Source organism: Podarcis muralis, chromosome 4 (genome assembly GCF_964188315.1).
Source record: "Podarcis muralis chromosome 4, rPodMur119.hap1.1, whole genome shotgun sequence".
NCBI lineage: Eukaryota > Metazoa > Chordata > Lepidosauria > Squamata > Lacertidae > Podarcis > Podarcis muralis.
The window spans coordinates 97,199,678-97,221,117 of NC_135658.1; the positions used below are offsets into that span (position 1 = coordinate 97,199,678).

At 41.5% G+C, this 21,440-nt stretch overlaps 1 protein-coding gene across 15 annotated transcripts in view; it reads right to left on the minus strand.

Annotated features, from left to right (window-relative positions):
- Positions 1-695: 695 nt before the first annotated feature.
- The window catches only part of LMO7 (LIM domain 7), a 149,847-nt gene continuing 129,102 nt past the window's right edge, over positions 696-21,440 (minus strand). For 14 of the 15 annotated variants that reach the window (XM_077927761.1, XM_077927752.1, XM_077927758.1 and 11 more), the window contains 11 exons: positions 18,902-18,927; positions 17,827-17,931; positions 16,340-16,432; positions 14,794-15,152; positions 12,763-12,819; positions 10,450-10,502; positions 9,342-9,561; positions 7,584-7,883; positions 5,951-6,059; positions 4,727-4,829; positions 696-1,462 (listed from right to left, as the gene is read on the minus strand). In XM_077927761.1, the coding sequence (XP_077783887.1) occupies positions 1,440-1,462; positions 4,727-4,829; positions 5,951-6,059; positions 7,584-7,883; positions 9,342-9,561; positions 10,450-10,502; positions 12,763-12,819; positions 14,794-15,152; positions 16,340-16,432; positions 17,827-17,931; positions 18,902-18,927 (1,448 nt within the window). In that variant the 3' untranslated portion in view covers positions 696-1,439. The remainder of the gene's footprint in view (positions 1,463-4,726; positions 4,830-5,950; positions 6,060-7,583; positions 7,884-9,341; positions 9,562-10,449; positions 10,503-12,762; positions 12,820-14,793; positions 15,153-16,339; positions 16,433-17,826; positions 17,932-18,901; positions 18,928-21,440) is intronic. The other variant, XM_077927754.1, reaches the window with a different exon arrangement.

The following is a 21,440-nucleotide window of genomic DNA, read 5'->3' on the forward strand; positions in this document are numbered from 1 at the left end:
CGTTCGTCTTGCGGGGCACCACTGTACCAGAAAAAGCACCAGAGTAAGTTATTTACCAAACAGATAATTACCAAAATTACCAAAATTTCAGCCCTTCAGCAGGCAGCTGAGATGGATATACACCCAGTGCTTGAGCCAAAGTCCACCTACAGCTTTAATCAATAAATCTGTGGCCAATTTTTATCCCAGATCATTGTCTTGTCAAGTTTTGTTCCTTTACACCAGGGACGTCCAACTCCCAAGAGACTGCAATCTACTCACAGAATAAAAACCTGGCAGTGATCTACACCTTTTGGGGGTGGCCGGGGGTGGGTTTCAGGTCAAAGGTGCTGAGCTCTTTTTTTTTTAGGGAGGAAAGTCGAAGTTATTAACCTTTTTTAGAGGGGCAGGACAGCCTTGCAGCGAAAATTCCGTCTTCTGTTCTAGCGATTTTGAGTGAATGGAGGAGAGGGTGGGGCTGAATGCTCCCCCCACCAAGGAAAAAGAACCTGAGATCGACTGCGATCGACCAAAACCTCGCGGGGATCGACCAGTCGATCACGGACGACTGGTTGGACATCCCTGCTTTACAGCATAGCTATTGCCTATGCACAGGGGTGCTGTAACTGGGCTCGCAATTGAATTGTATCAGAGTTCACTGACATTTTTCTGCAGGGTTTCTTCCTTCTAGACGGAAAAATAAAGAATGCAAGCAGTTCAAGTGCAGTATCAGCAACTTTATTTACAAATACAAAATAAGTCAACAGAAGGGGGGAAATGCTCAGTCTTATTAACTTGTTTGAGGTGCAAGTAGAGTTACATTTCTCAAACATGAAAAGAAAGAACGCCTCAGAAATAATTTCCCCGATTGGCTATAACTATTAAAGCACAATGAAATAGTGAATCCCAGGCAAAACAGACTGAAGTTTACATTTTAGTTTTAAAAACGATAATATTACTTAAGCTTAGTAACTCAAATATAGACAGCAGCCACCTGTATGTCTTTGAATGCAATTTCATAATATCCTGCAGAACTTGATAGCATATACATCAGATGTAGAAACTGCGGTTACGAATACATACTTGTTATTTCAGTAATGCTCATTTAAGAACATTAAAAAGCCTCCTCATATATGATTGGAAAATTAAAGCTATTTCCTCGCAAGTCTCCAACATTTTTAAATTACCCAATTAAATGTTTTTCTCCCTTTTGTATGTGTGTGTAGATATATATAAGGATGGAATTATACATTGAACTTAAAGCACTCTGTTTTATTTATTTGTGATTACCTTCTCATAAATAGCTCCATATAAGTATAATAAAAGATACCATGAATTTTCTACATGAGCTAGACAGGCAAACATATTTTTTAAAAACCACACACACAAAATATATTTATAGATCTACAGCAGCAGCTTCCTCCTCTATCTGTAGCAGTGGTTTCATATTAAGGCTTCTATCACATAATGGTTGGCTGTCCAGCTGTTTAAAATAAGAGGAAAGAGAAGGATTAATTAATGCAAGGGTTCAGGAAGATAAAAACATCTCCACTGCAAACTGCTTTCTTAAAATCCTCAAATATTTCTTGCATTCTGCTTAATTGCGCTGACAACATCCAAACTGTTCTGGAAAAGTAAGGTAGCTTGTGGGTAGAACCCTGAGAATTTCATTTTCAAGCTCTCATAATGAGATCCCCCAACAAGTTGAATGAACTAGCACACTTAAGTGCCATTAGATTTTCACAAGGCCAGCAGAAGGAGCTCTTGTAACAAAAGTTTACTCATGAGCCAACTAATGGACAGAAAAGGAGGGGGAGACTTGGAGAGAGAGAGACTTGAAGCTACCACAAGTTAGTAGCTGCCTGGAATTGTGGAAAGTTACGGTCAGGCTCCAATGAGCATTTCTCTCCTGATATATAGGAGAGAAGAAGAATTTCCATGAGCATCACAGCAGGAAAAAGGGTTAACCTCTCCCTCCACATCCACTGTGTTCCCAATGCTGCTCAGAGCTATGCACATTAAAATGACACAAAAGTGCATGAAAGTATTTAACATAATGTGATATCTATTTGGGCCCTTAGAAGACCAGGACAACATGACTAGCCCTTTAAAGGGGCTCAAATAATGACAACGGCAACAACAGGAGTGTTCTTAAATGGCATCCCAAAATATACTGAGGATAAAAGAGGGTGAAAAGTCTAAGGGCATGTGCCCATGATTTGGCCTCAAATTTAAACACCTACATTGGTTATGATGTTCGACTGCACTAAGAATTATTTTCCTCAGCTTTTCCTTCCACATCAACAATTGCAAAAGTTCACATAACCAACATGAGGGGTTAGAAAAACTGAAGTCTTAGGCATGCAACCACCGGGCAGATATTTTGGCTACAAGTTAATGCTACCACGCACAACTGGGCACTTTAAAGGTGTCTGAAGCAGCCTTCACTGTGATTGGAAGAGTCTTACAGTATGGAAAGCCAGACAACCAGTCCCTATAATCTTATGTGGGCTAGCAAGCAAGCAAGATGGGTGGAAGTATCCCACTACAGGGCTGGATGCAGACAGAAGTCCTGAACCCCTGAATTTGGAGTCACCTATAGGCATTTTGAGAAGAGCAGAAGCTGAGAGCAGCAGGGAGTCTAAAAAGGCAGGGATGTGGATTAACATAAAAAAAGCAGATTAATATATAAGAGCAAGATTATAAGGAAAAACTCAAAGAGGAACACAAAAGCTACCTTGACAGGACATGTTTAAGTCAAGAAAGCATTTTCAAGTTTCCTGTCTACTCAGATGTTTCAAGAAAATGAAACATCTAATGATGTGAATTGGCTCCACGGAAAAGCATTGCATTTCAAGTGGCACCAAGGTGATATGAATATTACGTCTGTGTTATTAGATATGCAAAGGCTCATTTACACAGAAAGCTAATCCCCTGATGTTGCAGTCATTGCGTGAGGAACTATTTCCAAACAAGGCTGAGATCTGTGTTAGGACACTTCTGTAACTCATGATGCTTTGCTAAGAGGCCCACTCTTCTCTTGCCAAAGTCCCTGGAAGAGACAAGGTAACGTCAACCTACACTGGAATTCTTGCTGGGGAACCTTCCAAATATCATACATGGATAGGCCACCAACTGTTCAAAGCCTCATACTTCAAAAGAAACCTAGATAGGCTACACTAGTAAAAGTACTTCCACTTCATCTATAATGGAATTTGTCTAAAGTTAAAAACACTGCCCTGTGATTTCATACAAAGCAGAAATGTGTTGGTTCAAAGCAGAGCTGACATTTCAGGTATGTCATCTCCACCTAAAAGTAAGTCAGGTAAAGGTAAAGGGTAAAGGGACCCTTGATCATTAAGTCCAGTCCAGTCATGGATGACTCTGGGGTTGTGGCGCTCATCTCGCTTTACTGGCCAAGGGAGCCGGCGTTTGTCTGCAGACAGCTTCCAGGTCATGTGGCCAGCATGACTAAGTGAACCAGAGCAGCGCACGGAAACGCCGTTTACCTTCCAGCTGGAGCGATACCTATTTATCTGCTTGCACTTTGACGTGTTTTTGAACTGCTATGTTGGCAGGAGCAGGGACCGAGGAACGGGAGCTCACCCAGTTGCGGGGATTCGAACTGCCAACCTTCTGGTCAGCAAGCCCTAGGCTCTGTGGTTTAGACCACAGTGCCACCCGCGTCCCTTGCAAAGTAAGTCAAGCAACTATTAGCATGGCACACACAGCACAACACACATTATCCCACCTAAAAGGCCCCTCAGAACAGCATACTAAATAGCCACAAAACCTGAGTAAAATAAAAAATAATAACTATAAAAGACCAGAACAATGGAATGAACTGGGATCAAAATCCAACAGCAACAGCCCACAGAATCCATAATTGGAAGGCAAGCAACTAATATTGAAGAGTGGTTAAAAATAAGGCAGCCTTCAGTAAACACTTAAGGTAAATAAGGCAAGGGTTGCCTAAGCCTCCCAAATTTCAGATGCTGCAGCCAGGAAGTTCCTGCCCCGTGTGATCAGCAACTGTGCTTCTGATGGCAGTGGGATGCACAGCAAAGCTTTCCTAAAGACAAATCTGAGTATAACAAGATTAAGGGAGCAGACGAACCAGGCCCCATGATCTCTAAGATATTTAATAAGTTGGCCACCCAACAGATTTCATGAAGCTGAATTCCTTAAAAGCATACTTAGGATCCCAGCCAATGAAAAATTAATTTTCTCAGCTCTTTAGATCAAGTCTTCCTCCAGCTGTGACCACTAAGAGGAAGCCTCCTTATCCCAGAGGAGGATGCTCCTTCAAAGCAGAATAAAATTTATGATTTGTCATAACTTGCAATATCTAAAACATTATAAACCATTCATCTTCCTCCCTAATTATTACTAATCAACTGTTTAATATGTAGGTGTAGTACTTTTAATGTATCATGACACATAGTGAGAGAAATACAGAATAATGTAAATGCTATCCCTCAGACATACTGGTTTCTTTTCTTTTAGTCCTATTGCTCCAATTGCGCTTTTGGTAATTGTTCCATTTTTTCTTTTTAAATATTTCAAATCAGGAAAAAAAATAGCCTCATTGATCCAAGAAGAAAATCCTCCCAAATCCCAGTGGAAACAACCACTACAACACAAATCATCCCTATAGCACATACACAGAGGAAAGCTATAATTCTGAAAAGCATTTGGTGTAGGCGTAAGTAATCAAAACTTTAGCATTGTTGAAGGAACCCCTTACTCTTAAATCTGAGATAGCAGTCATTGCAGAAGAGTTCATTGTTTCGGATCCGGACTTCAGTCCCGGCCTGAGAGCCCCCAAGGTCGCACCCGCAAGCATTGCACTGTGAAGAAAAAGGAACAATTAGCAGCACGAACACATTTTGCAATGACTTTTCAAATACAAGATTTGAACCATGTACCCTCTTGAGGAAGAGCGGGAGTGTGTTAATGTGCAGGAGAGGTTCTAATACTAGAAATAAGCAATGTGAAGAGCTGCGCACTTTAAGCAGAGAAGAGGAATGAACCAGGGATTAGTAAACGAGAGTCTTGCTTTCTGAAACAGAATGGTTTCCATGGCACAAAAGAATCAAAAGCAGTGATTTTGGCACCAAGCATGAGTCACAATCAGATTCCTGCCACCCTAGATCTCCTTTCTTAAAGTCTGGTCAGACTTCATGTTTACAATGACATCAGTGCTACTAATTCTGTGTGAGAATGCTTATTTAAGTGTATCTTACTTTATTTTTAAAAATCACACACACACAGCTTCTAAGAAATGCTCAGGATGGCTTGTAATATATAACTTCAGTATACCTTGTTCATCGATTTTAAAGCAGTCATATTTTCAGATGGAACTGCCATAAAACCCATTCAATTCCAAAGGCTCACTAGAATTCTCCATCAACTTCCTGAAGACCCTAAAGAAGCTAAACCAAAAGCTAAACAACCTCACCAGGAGGAGCACCTATGTGCCATCACTGAAAAAGCCTTACCAGCTTCAGACAGTGCTGGCATTCAACACAAAGCCCCACCCCCTTATGACCTAAGTGCACAGGGAGTTTCCTATTGGAGCCAGAAGTGTGTGGTGGTGGTGGTGGCAGCAGAGGGACTATATTCTTCCATACATTAACTACCCTCATTGTGCGAATGCAAACAGATGAAGATTTGAAGACCGAACTAATCCACCTTACATGATTAAGGATGTAATTGCAAATGTAGAATGCTAATTCAGATGTGTGCAAGGTTGCATGAAACCACTGATGGAAGATATTTCGAAATCCTCAATCAAATCAAGAACCTGATTATTTTAATTTGAAGCAGGTGAGCAAGCAGAGATATTTGCCAGGCTGAGTTATGCATGTAGCGGAAGGTTGATTAGCAAAGCCCCTAAGTCTTCTAAGTTGCCATGCTAGCCTGCAGTGTAAGGTTCCTCCATCTCCCTGGCGTTTTGCCCACCTCTCACCTTAAAACAATGTAAATGATAGCAAAGACCAAGAGATTCGATGATCATGGCTGCTCCTTTGCCCAGAACGTTTCTACAGTATGAGCACACTCGCTTTCCACTGACCGACCTAAATACAGAACAAGAAAGCGGCTGAGAGGCAGATTTTAGGAAACTAGAGAAATGTCATTGAAAAGAAAGTGCTACAATGGCATGAGTAATGAACCCAAACCCAGGACTGCTAGAAGAAATCTGCAAGTTACTATCCTAGAACGGAAATTTTCAAATTGGGAAAAGAAGTTACCATTTCAATGATTAAATGAGTGCCTTCAGCAATCTCTCATGCAATATAGTGCCACCATAAATTTTCAACATAAATTACAATGTCCAAAACATTTCTAAATTTAGCATGCAGGAATATATGATTTAGATTCCTCTCTTTTTCTTTATCTGTGGGAAATGATTATGAATACATTTCAGAAAGTGCTCCTATCCAAATCCCAACAGCTGTATCTTTTTAGGCAACACAGCACTAGGCTGGGATATACAACAGAAACCTCTCTGAAGTCCTGCCATATAAAATTTGAAGATAACACTACAGTCTAGTTCACATATTGTATTGCTGATCACTAACAGTTGGGAGACTGGAAACTTCCCAATGAGCTCACAAATGCTTATTCCAGTCCTTGCTTTGTCATCAATAAGCATGATTTTACCGTGTCATCAAAACTGATGTAACCATGGTCTGCTCTCAAACCAGAGAGGTTAAAAACCAGCATTAAAAAGTTGCAAGAAGACAAGTATCATATTATTTACATAATATAAACATGCTCTTAATGTACATTTTCCACAGAAAAAGCCATACAAAGTACCGTATTTTTCCGTGTATAAGACGCCCCCATGTATAAGATGCCCCCTATTTGGGGGGGCTCAAATTTAAGAAAATGTGGCGGGGGGTGGTGGCTCCATGTATAAGACAACCCCCACTTTTCAACATAATTTTTAAAGGAAAAAAACTAGTCTTATACACGGAAAAGTACGGTATTCAAAAACCCTGAAACAAGGAGGAGTGAACATGGTACTTGGGTGCTTAAATGTGTGCATTCATGTTCTAATTAAATACACATTGTAAAATGGAATTTTATAACATTAGTTACCATGCAAAACTGATTTGGAACCCATAAATATCAATTATGAGGAAGGGGTCAGAGGGAATCGGGTTCAGTGGAAGCACATCTTGGGAAGGCCACAATCCTTCGCATGACCCTGTTCAAAATTTCAGCCTTCCAGAAGGAGGTTGAAATGGATATATACCCAATGCCTGAGCCACTGGCTTACAGAATATATGTGTGTATGGCTTGATTTTATAAACGTACACTTTGAGGCATAAATCACTTTAAGAATAAAACAGCAAAAGAGGCAGAGCTGACAAAATAATTTTTATGTCCCTCTAATTATGTAGTGCAAAACACATTCTGCAGCTCTGTGTGGGTCTCTAGAGCTTGCAAGCTTAAAAATAAATGGTGCCATTTTAATTATTTTCTGCACGGATGGAAGGAGTTCATTGTTCTCTATATCACCCCTTATGAAAACTCAGTAACGTTAAGTTATACATAAAAGTTTTTAGCCAAAAGTTTTAGACAGAACCCCATACCTGCTGCGTTGCTGAGTTCCAGACTGGGAAGCAGAAGTTGGTGACTGAGAACGGGGAGCAGGAGATTGCGCAGATGGAAGAACATGAGGCAAGGATGATGTTTTCGTGGAACTGGCCGAAGGAGATGGCAGGCTGGAAGAGGGTATGCGCGTGTAGGCACGATTTGAAGTGGACACTACAGGAGGCACATGGTGACTAAAATCTTGACTAGATGATAAAGACAGTGAAGATCCAGACTGGCCTATCCAAGAATGAGGCCTCCGGGAATTTGAAGAATCAAGGTTATCCAAACTCTCACCTCTGTACGTTAAAAAATAAGAAGAAGATTATATGGCTGCCATTGTAGCAAGAAGGTGAAGGTTGAGCGTGGACATAGTGTGCTTCAACAGGTTTGCATTTTTTTGGTAACAAAATGGTACCTTGGTCAGAGCACACCCGAAGTACCGTGTCCAGTTCTGGTCGCCACAATTTAAGAATGATACTGACTAGCTGGGATGTGTGCAAAGGAGGCCAACCAAGATGAGCAAGGGTCTGGAAACCAAGCCTTATAAGGAACATTTGAGGCAGCTGGGTGTGTTTAGCTTGGCTAAGAGGAGACAGAGGAAGGCATAATAGCCATCTTCAAATATCGAAAGGGCTGCCACATGGAAGATGGAGTGAGCTTGCTTACTCCTGCTCTGGAAGCTAGGACCCAAACCAATGGATTCAAGTTACAAGAAAGGAGATTCTGACTAAGCATCAGGAAGAACTTTATGATGCTAAGATCTGTTGGACAGTGGAATGAACTCTTCAGAATGTGGTGGACTCTCCTTCATTTCAAGCAGAGAGTGGATGACCATCTATCACGGAGATGCCTTGATGGCCACTAGCTTAGAGAACTTTGGACAAATTCATAGAAACTACTAATCTGTCTGTCTGTCCATCCATCCATTTAGTATACCAACCTTCATCTGTAGATCTCAGGACAGTTCTCAACATAAAAATATGGCTACATGGAACTTGCAGATTCAGAGGCAGAATAGTAAGGTAAGGTTATTGCATTCATGCCCTGCTTGTGAGGTTCCCAGAGGCATTTGGCTGGCAATTGTGGGAAAGCAGGATGCTGAACTTTTCTTATGATGTTAACAATGCTCCCAGATGTTCAGATTCAAAGCCAATTTCTATAATAGGTTCACAAAGTGACAAACTCTGAACTCCCAACTGTGAAGCGAGTTGTTTTCCACATGAATACACAGGCGGTCTAAAGGACCATGCCAAGGTGGCAATGGATTCATGTTTCAGAAGCAGCAGTTTCTCAAGCTTCAAGGAAACTCGCTTCCAAAATTGAGAGGAGCTTCAAAATCAGTTTGGGAGATAGCCTGTGGGCCTGCTGTTCCAAGAAAACAAAAGCAGACCCAAGGCTCTTGAGTGTAACAAGAATAGCTCTTTCAATCTCAGCTAGGGTGAATACCCACACACACACTGGGAATCCAAGACAAATTATTTCATCAACAAATTTTGCTAATGCAGCTCAAATAGGTACAAGGATCATAACAAATGCTGCTTAAATGATACATCAACTTCAAAAACAGTGCACTACATCCAGGAATCTCTCTATCTAAGGGGGAAATACAAATTTTCATGAAAAAACTGAAAATTTGATCCATCTCAAATTAAAATAAATTCTTTCCTTGACTGCTTTGTAAATCAATCACAGTTCCAGAATGGCATGAGCATCATACAGTCAACGATAGGCAACACACAGTGAATCAATATTACCTCCTCATTCTAGTGCCAATAAGACTAACAGGCTCTTTGTGCATACTGGAACTGCGTTGTCTGATCCAGCTGTTGTCGGTGTGTAGGGATGTCTTCTTTCTCATTTCCTGAAGGATCTGCTGTCTTTCCAGCTCAGCTGGGGACAAGCCATGCTCTTTCTGAGATCTCTTCTGTGAGTCACCAGCATTTGAGGACTGCTCGGAAAGTTTGCTCTTCATGCCTAATTTGAAAAATAAAGAAGCACAGACACACAAATCACACAAGTGCACTAAAGGGGTGGAGGGGAGATAAAAAGCAAACTCAGTAACATCTCTTATGATGCACGATACTCTATATGCATTGTAGTATGAGTCATGATTCGTGACAGAATACTGATAGAAAGGTGAAGCATTCTGCCTACTTTTTACAAAGGCAAATCTCTGCTCCAGTGGAGAAAAATACTGGTGTTAAAATGAGCTGTGAGTCATCCAAATGGTTGCATCTCCCTGGGATCTAGTGTTCAATAATGCACAACATGTCCCGACATTCTGACCCAGATCAGATTATGTACCTACCTGTATCTATAGGTAAAGGTAAAGGGACCCCTGACCATTAGGTCCAGTCATGGCTGACTCTGGGGTTGCGGCGCTCATCTCGCTTTATTGCCTGAGGGAGCCGGCGTACAGCTTCTGGGTCATGTGGCCAGCATGACTAAGCGGCTTCTGGCGAACCAGAGCAGCACATGGAAATGCCATTTACCTTCCCGCCGGAGCGGTACCTATTTATCTACTTGCACTTTGATGTGCTTTTGAACTGCTAGGTTGGCAGGAGAAGGGACCGAGCAACGGGAGCTCACCCCATCACGGGGATTCGAACCGCCAACCTTCTGATTGGCAAGTCCTAGGCTCTGTGGTTTAACCCACAGCGCCACCCGTGTCCCACCTGTACCTATAGACAAGGCTTAAGGCTAGAACCTAAGTTCTGCAATAATTCAGTCTTACCAAATAACCAATGACAAAATAATCCAGTATCTCATATTGTTTCTGAGCATCCGGCTTCGTCCATCCCTATGCTTTGTTTTTTTTTAATCTCCTTTTACAAAAAACAAAAATATGCACACACCACTCACCATTTCTATTTGCATGAAGATCATCTAGATCTGGAGTTGATCTGGATTTACTTCTAAAAACAATTAAGAAGTTACATATTAGTAGCTTTACTCACCTCACCTCAACATACCCCATCCCCTCACAAAACTCCTCCTCCTTCCTTTACATGTGGCTAACCCGGCCTCCTCTCTCCCTTTACATTCCTCACTTTACAGCTCAACCAAACCATGGGCCACACAAGCTGCAAAGGAAGAGCCAGGCTAGGCCAGCTCCCCATCAACTGCTCTTCTGCTGCTTCCCTCCTCAGACTCTAGCACCACTGAGGCTGAAATGGCAGCAGTGGTGTAGCAGAGGACGACGGTTGCCAGGGTGCTACCACAGCCTGTCCTAGTTGTTCCTTTCACCGTGCTGCTCATGCGGCTGCCTACTGGCGGCCACATGAACTGCCATGTGACAACAGCCTTATGATTTTATTATACAGAGAGATTTAATCCTGCACAGCATTTGCAAATTGTATGTGGGTATCCAGAGAACAGTCCAGACCCCTAATCTGCACTGCTGCTGGGGATTAAGATGTGGTTGAGGTATCCCTCAGCTGTATTCCACCAGTTTGGGGTTGGCAGGGGGAGCCCACATGTTAGCACAGTTGGTGTGCCTGCTGGGGCAGCGGACACAATGGCCCCAAATGGGGCATTTTAGGGGTGGGGTGGAGCAAGCGACAGATCTGATGGAACAAAAGCCAACTCATATCTTGGTGAGGGATCCAGTCGGAGCCCCACTGGCCCAGCCTAAAAGCTGGTGCTGCAAAAGAGAAGAATCAACTGCCCCAACCTTCCCCGCAAGCAGCGGAACTGTAAATGTAGTAGACAACCCACTGCTCCACAAGCTCTCTGCCCCTATTAGGGTTGCTCCCTTAAAACACTCAGGAAATAGGGTCAAGCAAATGCATATGGATAAAGCGAACAAGAGTCCCAGGTAGATTCGGAGGACTATAGACTGCAACATATTGAGCCAGTTCTTTGTGATTTTAATTTGGAGAGGTACAATCTTATAAGGTGGGAAATAACTGCTGTTTCAATGTTCACTACATAAGGACAATGAAGATAACTAGGCACGAATGGGAAAATGCCTCAGACATATGGATATGAATGGAAGATGTAACAATTAAAAATAGATCAGGAACACTGAACATATTCCCCCCCCCCCCTGAATGTCCTATGTGACTACAGAAGCTCAAGCAAATCCTGTCGCTGTTGATATCTTTGCTCCCTTCTACGCCTACTCTTTGCTTTTCATATTTTAGATTATACAACCATGTGGGTGAGCAGCCTATAACAAAGTATGATGTAATGACGGTCAATAATGGTTGAAGATAAAAAAATAACAGCTGAAATTATCTGGTGCCTCATTAAGCCAGTCACATCTTAATTTTCCTCTACATTGAAACGTATACTGATAAACATGGTGCAGAGGCTGCTGTGAATCACAGAATTACACTTTAACATCTGACTTTGCTACATTACATCATATCTGAAGGGCTTCCAAAAATACTATTAGTATATGCTTTTATCTCTTCTAAAAACCCAAATATCTCTTCTAAAAACCCCAAAAATATTCTGCAGCTGTGGTGGCTTTGTTTTATGTGGTATGATCTAAGGCAGGGGTAACTCAGCTAGGTGCTGCCCAGATGCTCTTATCAGACTCATCACCCTTTGATCACTGGCCACATGTGCAGGAATTGAAGTTCCAACAACCTCCTTTACTACCCAAGATCTAAGGCAATGCAGCTGAAATGACACTTTATCCCATCATACTCATACCCATAAAAAGGTAAAGGGACCCCTGACCATTAGGTTCAGTCATGACCGACTCTGGGGTTGTGGTGCTCATCTCGCTTTATTGGCCAAGGGAGCTGGCATACAGCTTCCGGGTCATGTGGCCAGCATGACTAAGCCGCTTCTGGCGAACCAGAGCAGTGCACAGAAACGCCGTTTACCTTCCCGCTGGAGTGGTACCTATTTATCTACTTGCACTTTGACGTGCTTTCGAACTGCTAGGTTGGCAGGAGCAGGGACCGAACAACGGGAGCTCACCCCGTCGTGGGGATTTGAACTGCCAACCTTCTGATCGGCAAGTCCTAGGCTCTGTGGTTTAACCCACAGCGCCACCCGCGTCCCTCTTCATACTTCCATAGTTGCCCATTATTAAGTAATCCACAAACTAATGCTGTATTTCCCTAAGCTGTGCCAGGATTCCAGCATTTCAGAGGCACACTTGTAAAAGAATCCCAAACAAGCATAATTTGAAGGACAGGAAAGCCAGCATAGTTTTACCTGTTAGTACTGAAGTAGCCTGTTGGTTCATCAGAATTTCTTGGTGTTTCAAAATGCCTAAAGTAAACATGCAATAGAATGAATAGATTACACAGGAAGAGATACTCATTTGGCTGGCACTGCAGGAAGATACAAAACCATGAACAATAGCCTCCCACATATTGAACAAGAAATTCTTGCAAATCTAGATTTGCATCCAAGAAAACAGGAAGCTGTAGGAGAAGGGATGGCAGATTAGGAAGTTAGACCTGTTCTTTGTTGTATAATTTACAACAGCAGCATGACTTGTCTTAGAAATGCTCAGTGCCAAGTTCTGAGCATTTACAGTTTGCAAAATAAAAATAAAATAAAATAAAATATATACAGTATATTTCACTTTTGAAATGCAAGACCTGAGGTTCTTATGCACTCAAATTCATTTTTAAGGTTTGGACACACACATTGGGAAGACACAGTGATGGTGTGACTGAGAAGCACGTGGGCAAGAGAAGTCTGTGGAGGGAGGAAGAGAAATTAACCCCCCCCCCTCTCTGCAAACTTACTTTCTCCAGCTGAGCAATGAGAAAGCAAGGATCTGCTCCCATTTCTCAGTGGGCAAAGACAGCTGATTATTCAGGCAGCTTTCAGTGTGCCTGGATGGCAACTTCTCCTGGATTCCTTTTGGCATGCTCAGAAAAGGGCTACCCTTAGTGCACAGAGAGGAAGCCATGGGAAGCAATACTGGGAGTATTGCTAAGATGTGGGAGTGCAGTGCTGAAAGTCTCAGTGCAGAAAGAGAAGAAACCGGAGGGAGGGGAGAGAGGGAGGGAAAGGGATGGGTGCTAGTTAAAGGTGTGTGACTGTCTGCTGCCTGGCCACAGCCACCAATGCAAAACAGTTTCCAAAAGCTTTACACTAGAGTAATGTGGCCCTTGCCTTCTTCCCCACCCCAAAGGATCCCTGCCCTGGTTTAAATACAGGTAGATCTGCAAAATCTGACAGTCCTGGTGGGCATCCATTGTAAGTGCTAAGGACTATGTACACACAGCAAACTAAAGCAGTGGTGGCAAAACTGTTGCCCTCGAACGCTCACCAGCCTTGCCCAGCATGGCCAGTAGTCAGGGGTGATGGGAGCTAGAGGGCCACATATAAGCCTTCCTTGACCTAAACAAACATGCAAAGGTAATGCCTACGTTAGCAATCTATTCTCTTAAACCACGCTGGTTATCTATGCATCTGTTTGCAACAGGCATGCAGCAGGCCTTGTTAACTGTAAATCCTGGTTTAAGAATGAGGGAGGTACAACTGATGGCAAATACTTAATCCAGCTTTCCTTTGTAAATTTTGCTGCAGTAGCTGCAACACATTTTTTTGGCTCAGGCTTTTGCTGGCAGCATACCCAATGATGCAGTGGCTGGAGCCCATGAATGCAGAGCTTAACTGAAACAGTTCTTCTGGAAATCAGTCAGTGTAGCGTCACGGAGAGGGAAAGTGTTATAGTTATTATGGTTTAGTGATGGGGCAGATTTCTGATTCCTGCATCCTAACATATCAAGTTAAGATTGGCTCTAGAGTCCTCAAAAGTCCAGGGAGATCTTAACAGAGTCATATATGGGGTTCTTGCCCATTGCAGCACTTGGTGTCAGCTCTCCTGAAAGACCCTATTATTGATTTAATAAGGTGGGATGAGGATAAATGAAGAATGCTTATACTGATGTGTGACAAGAACTCCACTAGGACTTGGTTGCTGCTGCCAAGTGTATATTTGCATCCAGGGATACTTGCAGCCATGGGAAACAGAGCTTTTACCAAAGTCCTACCACAAACCTCAACATAAATAGTCCAGTTAACAATTTGAAACTGACATTGTTTCAAAACAAGCCTATTGGCTGATTCTATTGCTTTTTGCACTCACAAGTACTTGTGCATCAATATAATAAATTCTCATGAATATAAAGTATTTTAGTCATACATTTTTGAGCTTATGCTTATGTCTTCTGTAGGTCACTATAGCAAAAAAAAACAACACATAGCGAAAAACTGAATGCACACCTTTGATACTGGGGCCTCTGTATCGAAGTTTCCTTGACTTGTTCAACCTGCAATTTCTGTTCTGCTGCTTCCTGATACCTCGGCTCCTCTGCATAGCACACATTTCGTTCCTTCTCACGTTCTAGTTCTTGGCGCTTCCTCTCTTGTTCTATTCGTAACGCTGTTGCTGCTTCTTCCAGCCTCTGGGCCTCCTCAAGACGTTTCCTTTCCTCTTCCTTCTTCTCCTGTTCTCGTTCTTCTTCCCATCGTCTACCAGCATCAGAATAGTCAGCCTTGTGATCTCCATTTGCTCTCCACGTGGAAACAGGAGGTTCTTGTGCAGTTACAGACACAGTATTTGGCTTTAATACAGTCTCCTCCTAGAAGAGAGTGCAAGGCTTATAAAAATGAAACAGACAGGATGGCGCAGAGTTTTAGGAAATGGAACTATTGAATATTATTAGCACTTGCCTTTGCCTCTAACTTTTAAAATTAGTGGTTTTTGCCATATTTAGCACATTTAGTACTTCTACTTACATTTTATTTTACTCATTTGCTTTAACTTAAAGCAGGCATTTATTTTTAAGTTTTAACCAATTTTTAGCTTTCTGTATTGTATTTCTTGTACACCGCTTAGGGAAGATTGCAGTTAAGTGGTCCATTATCAACCATTTAAGTCTGTCACACTGTATGTTTACATGATTAAATATGATCTTTGCATTTTATGGATCTGGGAACTGAACGCTATACCTGCTAAGCCTCTGGCGACTGAACACTTGTAGATTAGTTAGTATGACCTGCACTGTAGAGCCCTCAGTGCAGGGCTAAAGCTATCTAAACTTTTCTTGAAGTCTTCCAGCAATCTCCATGGTCATGGACACAAACAACTAAAAGATTGATGGTAGTTTGCTGAAATGAATAAAGGTGAAAGCGACAGTCTTTCATCCATCCACCTTGTATCCAAATTGACAGTGCATCCATTGTCAAAAAGAAGTCTTACCCGGACTTCCTTCTCAAGATTTTTAATTGAAACTGGCTTAAGGAAACAGATCAGCAACAGCTGGTGAAGGTAAGCGGTGACACAAAGACACAAATTAAGCCACCAACTACTACACAATATGTGATTTGTAATAAGAAATTCTGCTTGGATCTCTTAGTACAGATCTCCCCAAACTAGTGCCTTCCAGATGGATCTGGACTTCAACATGGCTAATGGTCATGGCTGATGGCAGTTGTAGTTCAACAACATCTCAAGGGCACCAGGTTGAGGAAACCTATCTAAATGGAACTGTTAGCATCTGTTTTGACTTTCAGTGTTTTTTAATGCACATTTTAAGATGATTTATCATTACTGCTAGAAACTCATGCTACTCATGGATTTGTGATTTTCAGTTTGTCCTGATTATTATCATCCTGTTCCTGTTTAGATTTTCTTCTAGTGGCATATAGTTGCCCGCATTTCCTGATTCTGGTGCATTTGCTTACTAGCCAGGGAGAAAGCAAATTGTAAATTTTGTTCCATGGAAGTACCAAGAGAGGGCAATCCACAATAAGTTATAGCGCTCACCTCATTTAAGTATTTGGAGTTCTCCTTTTCAGCCTCTTTCTGAGCTTTCAGCCATTCTTCCTTCAGTCTCTCTTGTTCACGCCTGTATTTCTCCTAGGTTTTTTAAATTAAAAAGTATATTAATTTCATGGCATAATTAGCTGAACATATATATTTTTTTTCTGGCAATGTAAACTGCATAGAAATGTGGTATGTTGACTGTACTGTACAAAGTAAGATAAATCCATAGTTGGGCAAGCCTTGCACACACACTCTTTTACATTATAAATATCAGTTTCATTTCAAATAGTGCCCTCTCAATAATGTCAAAATCTCAGTACTCTTATGAAAGCTAGTTCTGGCAAATCAATGGCAAGGGAAGGTACTTTCTAATATACCAAAAAAGCACTTTTGAGGATGTGTAAAGCCGTGGGTGGCACTGTGGTCTGAACCACTGAGCCTAGGGCTTGCCAATTGGAAGGTCGGTGGTTCGAATCCCCGCAACAGGGTGAGCTCTCGTTGTTTGGTCCCAGTTCCTGCCAACCAAGCAGTTTGAAAGCACATCAAAGTGCAAGTAGATAAATAGGTACCGCTCCGGTGGGAAGGTAAACGGCATTTCCGTGTGCTGCTCTGGTTTCGCCAGAAGCGGCTTAGTCATGCTGGCCACATGACCTGGAAAAACTGTCTGCAGACAAACGGCGGCTCCCTTGGCCAGTAAAGCAAAAGGAGCACCGCAACCCCAGAGACATTCGCAACTGGATTTAACTGTCGGGGTCCTTTACCTTTAAAGGTGGTGCGGAAGTATAATACAAATTTGTAATTGCTTCTGCACAAATACAGTAATTGTTACCTTGGTACTTTCTCATTTACCTATTATTTTACTTCTTCCTATAAGAAGCAACCCACTCTTCCTAGAAAGGAATGAGTTAACCTTAACCTCTGTCTAGGGAGCAAAAATAAGTCATCAGACTTTTAACATTTTATCTCAAAGCAGGATTCGGTTTTGTCTCAAACATCTAGTTCCTCAGAGATTTGTACAATGGATTAGAACATAGGGAGGTTGGGCAGTAATAAACACACAACTGGTTTTCAGACAGCTGCATTCAGGATGCTTAAGAACATATTAAGATGGCATATGCTTTGCCCCAGAAGCCTTTTACTCTAAAACAGATGACAAGACATCAAAATAGGATGAACTCAGAGGTGCTTATTTGGAAATAAAACCTATTAGCAAATGAGATTTTATTCTAAGTATCTATACAAAGCAATTATAAACCACATATTGATACCATGTTTAGTATGAATGGTGGGGATTTCCCTCTTTAATTGCTTTAAAATAGCAGTTATATACTCTCCAAAACTTAGCCTCACTAAGTTAAGCTTAATCACTATAGACCATTTCTATTGGCAGCATAAATTCCAGAATAGGCTTATTTTGGAGGTCAGTCTGGCTGGCCAAATCCAGAGCCAACCTTGTAGTGATGGGCATTGCATTATTAAGTCCACACCTGAAGTAAGCGATCCTGTTCTGCTTGCCATTTCTCTTGTCTTTTTCTTTCTTCCTCTTGATCCCAGGCCCAGCGGCTAGAAGCACTGATGGGTGGAACTGGGAGCTGAAACACAGAAACATAAAATCAGCTAGAGCAGAATGTTTTGTTTTGCTTTGAACACACACACACAATGTCAGTTACAGTCTTAGACCAGAAATAGATATTTGGCAGCGAACATGGATTCCCAATCTTGAATTTGTCTTAAGTTTGACAGAGTGGGCAGATAAGGAAAATGCTTAACCCTGCACACTATTGCTCGGCAAGCTATCACACCCACACAACTTGGCCAGTCTTGGAAAGTGCCCAAGGAAAAAGAGGGTTCAGCTCTGTTCCTTCCCACTTCCATGGACAGGTTTGCATATTAGAGGCAATTCGAACTGCTAGGTTGGCAGAAGCTGGGGCAGAGCAACGGGAGCTCATTACATCACACAGATTCCAGCTGCCAACCCTATGATTGGCAAGCCCAAGAGGCTCAGTGGTTTAGACCACAGCACCAAATGCCGGCTCCCTCAACATGAAGCGAAATGAGTGCAGCACCCCATAGTCGCCTTTGACTGAATTTAACCATCTAAGGGTCCTTTACCTTTTTACCTTTAGAGGCAATGTGATATTGGGAGTACTTTTTGGATCCAAACATCTGGTTACATCCCTTGTTCACCAAATAAAGCTATCTTATGAAGAACCTTTCTTTAGGTTTCAAGCAGGTAGATTTATAGTCACGGGATGGTAATCCACTACAATAATTAACATGACTAAGCTAGATCCATTAACTTTTAACAGGTCTGCTCTGAGCAAATATTAGTTGAATACCACCCATAGTTCTTGTTCATCAGTTTTTAAAGTAATAATTTTCATGATAATGTGTGACTGTATATTTCCCCCCAAGTTATGCATTATACTATTTTATCTCATAATAACATCTTTATTGCTTTGCGTATTCATTTTCATTTGTGGGAATGTACACTTTTTAAATGTTATATGATTATCTCATTAGTTAAATACTATTTACTATAACTTAAGCAGCAGTACTCACATCAGGAATGGCAGGCTCTGGGCCTCCTGGCAGTGAGAAGAAATAATTTTAAAAAGAAAGAAAAAGAAACTTTGTTAGTATGACCTGGAAGATACAATTTAAAGTTGTAGGCTATTGGAAGGCACTATTTAAGCTGTTGGGCCCCATTCCCTTATCAGGTCAAGGACTTTCAGATGAACAAACACCTATTAGACTTGTATGATTTTACAGTTTTTCATCAGTTGGACAAGCAAGGGACAAACAGCTGTTCTACACAGAAAAACACACAACAACGATGGTAATCTTAAGGGTGAATATGTGCGTCACCACATCAAGAGAAAACTGAAAGAAGTCTTTATTTTCCCCAGACTTTCTCCAGGGTTTCATAATGCTTGCCAAAGCAGTATTTTATCAGGAATGTTATATTCCCGCATTTTTTTCAGATCGTAATCCACCACAGGCTTCTGACCACAATAAGCAGGAAAAGATAGCAGCTGTAGGACAATTAGGGAGTAAGGATCTCTCAGTATGCACTGAAACGTGGATAGTCTTAGAACGATATGAGGAACAGCAAAACGAAAACACACAAAATGAGATATCGAGATTAATATATCACACATCAAATTCAGTGAACTGGGTTGGAAAAAGACCTCCCTCTTTCCTCCTCTCCCCAATAACCCATACAACCAGAAACGAGGAGTGCACCAGAAAAAGGTGGACACATCCTATTCCCTGCCTCAAAAGATGAGTAGCACTGGCAGAAAGCACAGTACAAAAACAGGCTGCATGAGCACAGCACATAGTTCATGGGTGCTGAATGCAAGATTCATCCCTCAATGGCTCCCCCCCCCCCCACTTTAACAATGCACAATGGAAATAGGAAATATCAACTTAATGGATATATACAAATTTGTAGACACAGCATAGATAGCTCTAAATATGCAATAATATTACTAAATATTGCTTTAGTCTTAAAAGAATTCATCTCAACTTTAGCGATACCACAAAGTTCGCTAAAGAATCTTCTTTTAAAAACCTGGCTAGAACCACCAAGCCACTTTTCAATTTAGAGATAAGCCAAAGCTCATCACAAAGCAAGGAATGCACTGGAAAAACTCCCCACTTCTACTAACGCAGTATACAATTAAACAACATATTATTTGAAAGTTACTACTCATGTACTTTTCTGAAGGTCTAGGGCCATCAATAGGGATGGCTCCCTTTTTGTTGTTTTTAAAGAAACAGCTGCACGTACATTTTTATCTTGCTTACCAAAGACATTACATTGGTGTATAATTCACTTTCATTCCAACCACAGTTTAACCTCTATGTGATTCTCCTTAGCACCCATTTTTGCAATGCCAAAACCAACCACATACATCAGATGGGTCAGGTTGTGCCTTTGCTTTGTCTGATACGATTTTTTTAAAAAATTACTAGATATATTAATCACTCAGCATAATGCTCTTAGGGCAGCATATATAAAAACAATAAAAACACGCACAACAGAGGTCAAATACAAAATCAGTAGGATTGGTTAAGTGCTCCTGCACTGGAACTGTATGCTGAGAAACTGCACAACTTCCAGAGAATTGCAACACTAGCAGTAATATATTACTGCTAGAGTTGCAATTCTCAGGAAATTACTTTAATACTTTATATATACACAAAATTAAGTATTGGGATTATAGTGGCAGACTGCAAATAATTGTGCAGGGGTTGTTATCTCTTCTGGTCTACTGTATAGGAAACGTTTAACAATCATTTCCCATCTGCAACACATGGGCACTCTAAGCGGTATTTGTAATCGAGGGAAGATACATATTTTTTACTTATTAGTGACAACAAAGTCTCTTTGCAACAGCACCACCCTGACAGAAGATGAGCGGACTCTCACATCAGATGACAAACATGCGATAAAAAGATGAAGTGGAAAATTCTAAGGAAACCAGTGAAAATAATAAGACCACGTTCCATACCACGTTCCAGCAGTCTTTACTGTGAAGCGCATTCCATGTTTGGAAAAGCCCTACCTGCACAGCCAGAGAAGCTGGGGGATTGAAATGTACAAGGAGGCCAAGGCCTCCCATTCTCCCCTCTGTTGGCTTTGAAAAGAACTTATAGAGGAATATGCCATCACAATAAAGGATGCTTGACAGCTATGCTGAGACATTGCAGATACCTGCGCTAACCCCATGAGCACAGGAGGTACTGTAATTCACTCAGCAGTATATCACTAGGACAAACCATCCAAACAGAGTCAAAGAGAAGCATTTTAATATTTTGTACTTATCAAAGGGACGTATATATTCAAGGGGAAACAGAACTTTGGTGATACTTAATGTTATAATAAATGTGAAGTGCCCTAATAACTTCAACACATTCCATGTGCACAAAAATACTGAAACAGGTACGAGCAAATTACTGAAGTGAAAATGAAGGAGGTGAGATGCAACATGCAAAGGAGAAGCCTTAGAGAATTGTGACAAACCATTCACAGCCGAGACACTGTCATTTTGATTCTTAAAACCCTTTTTCAAAGTATTTTGGAGCCATAAGA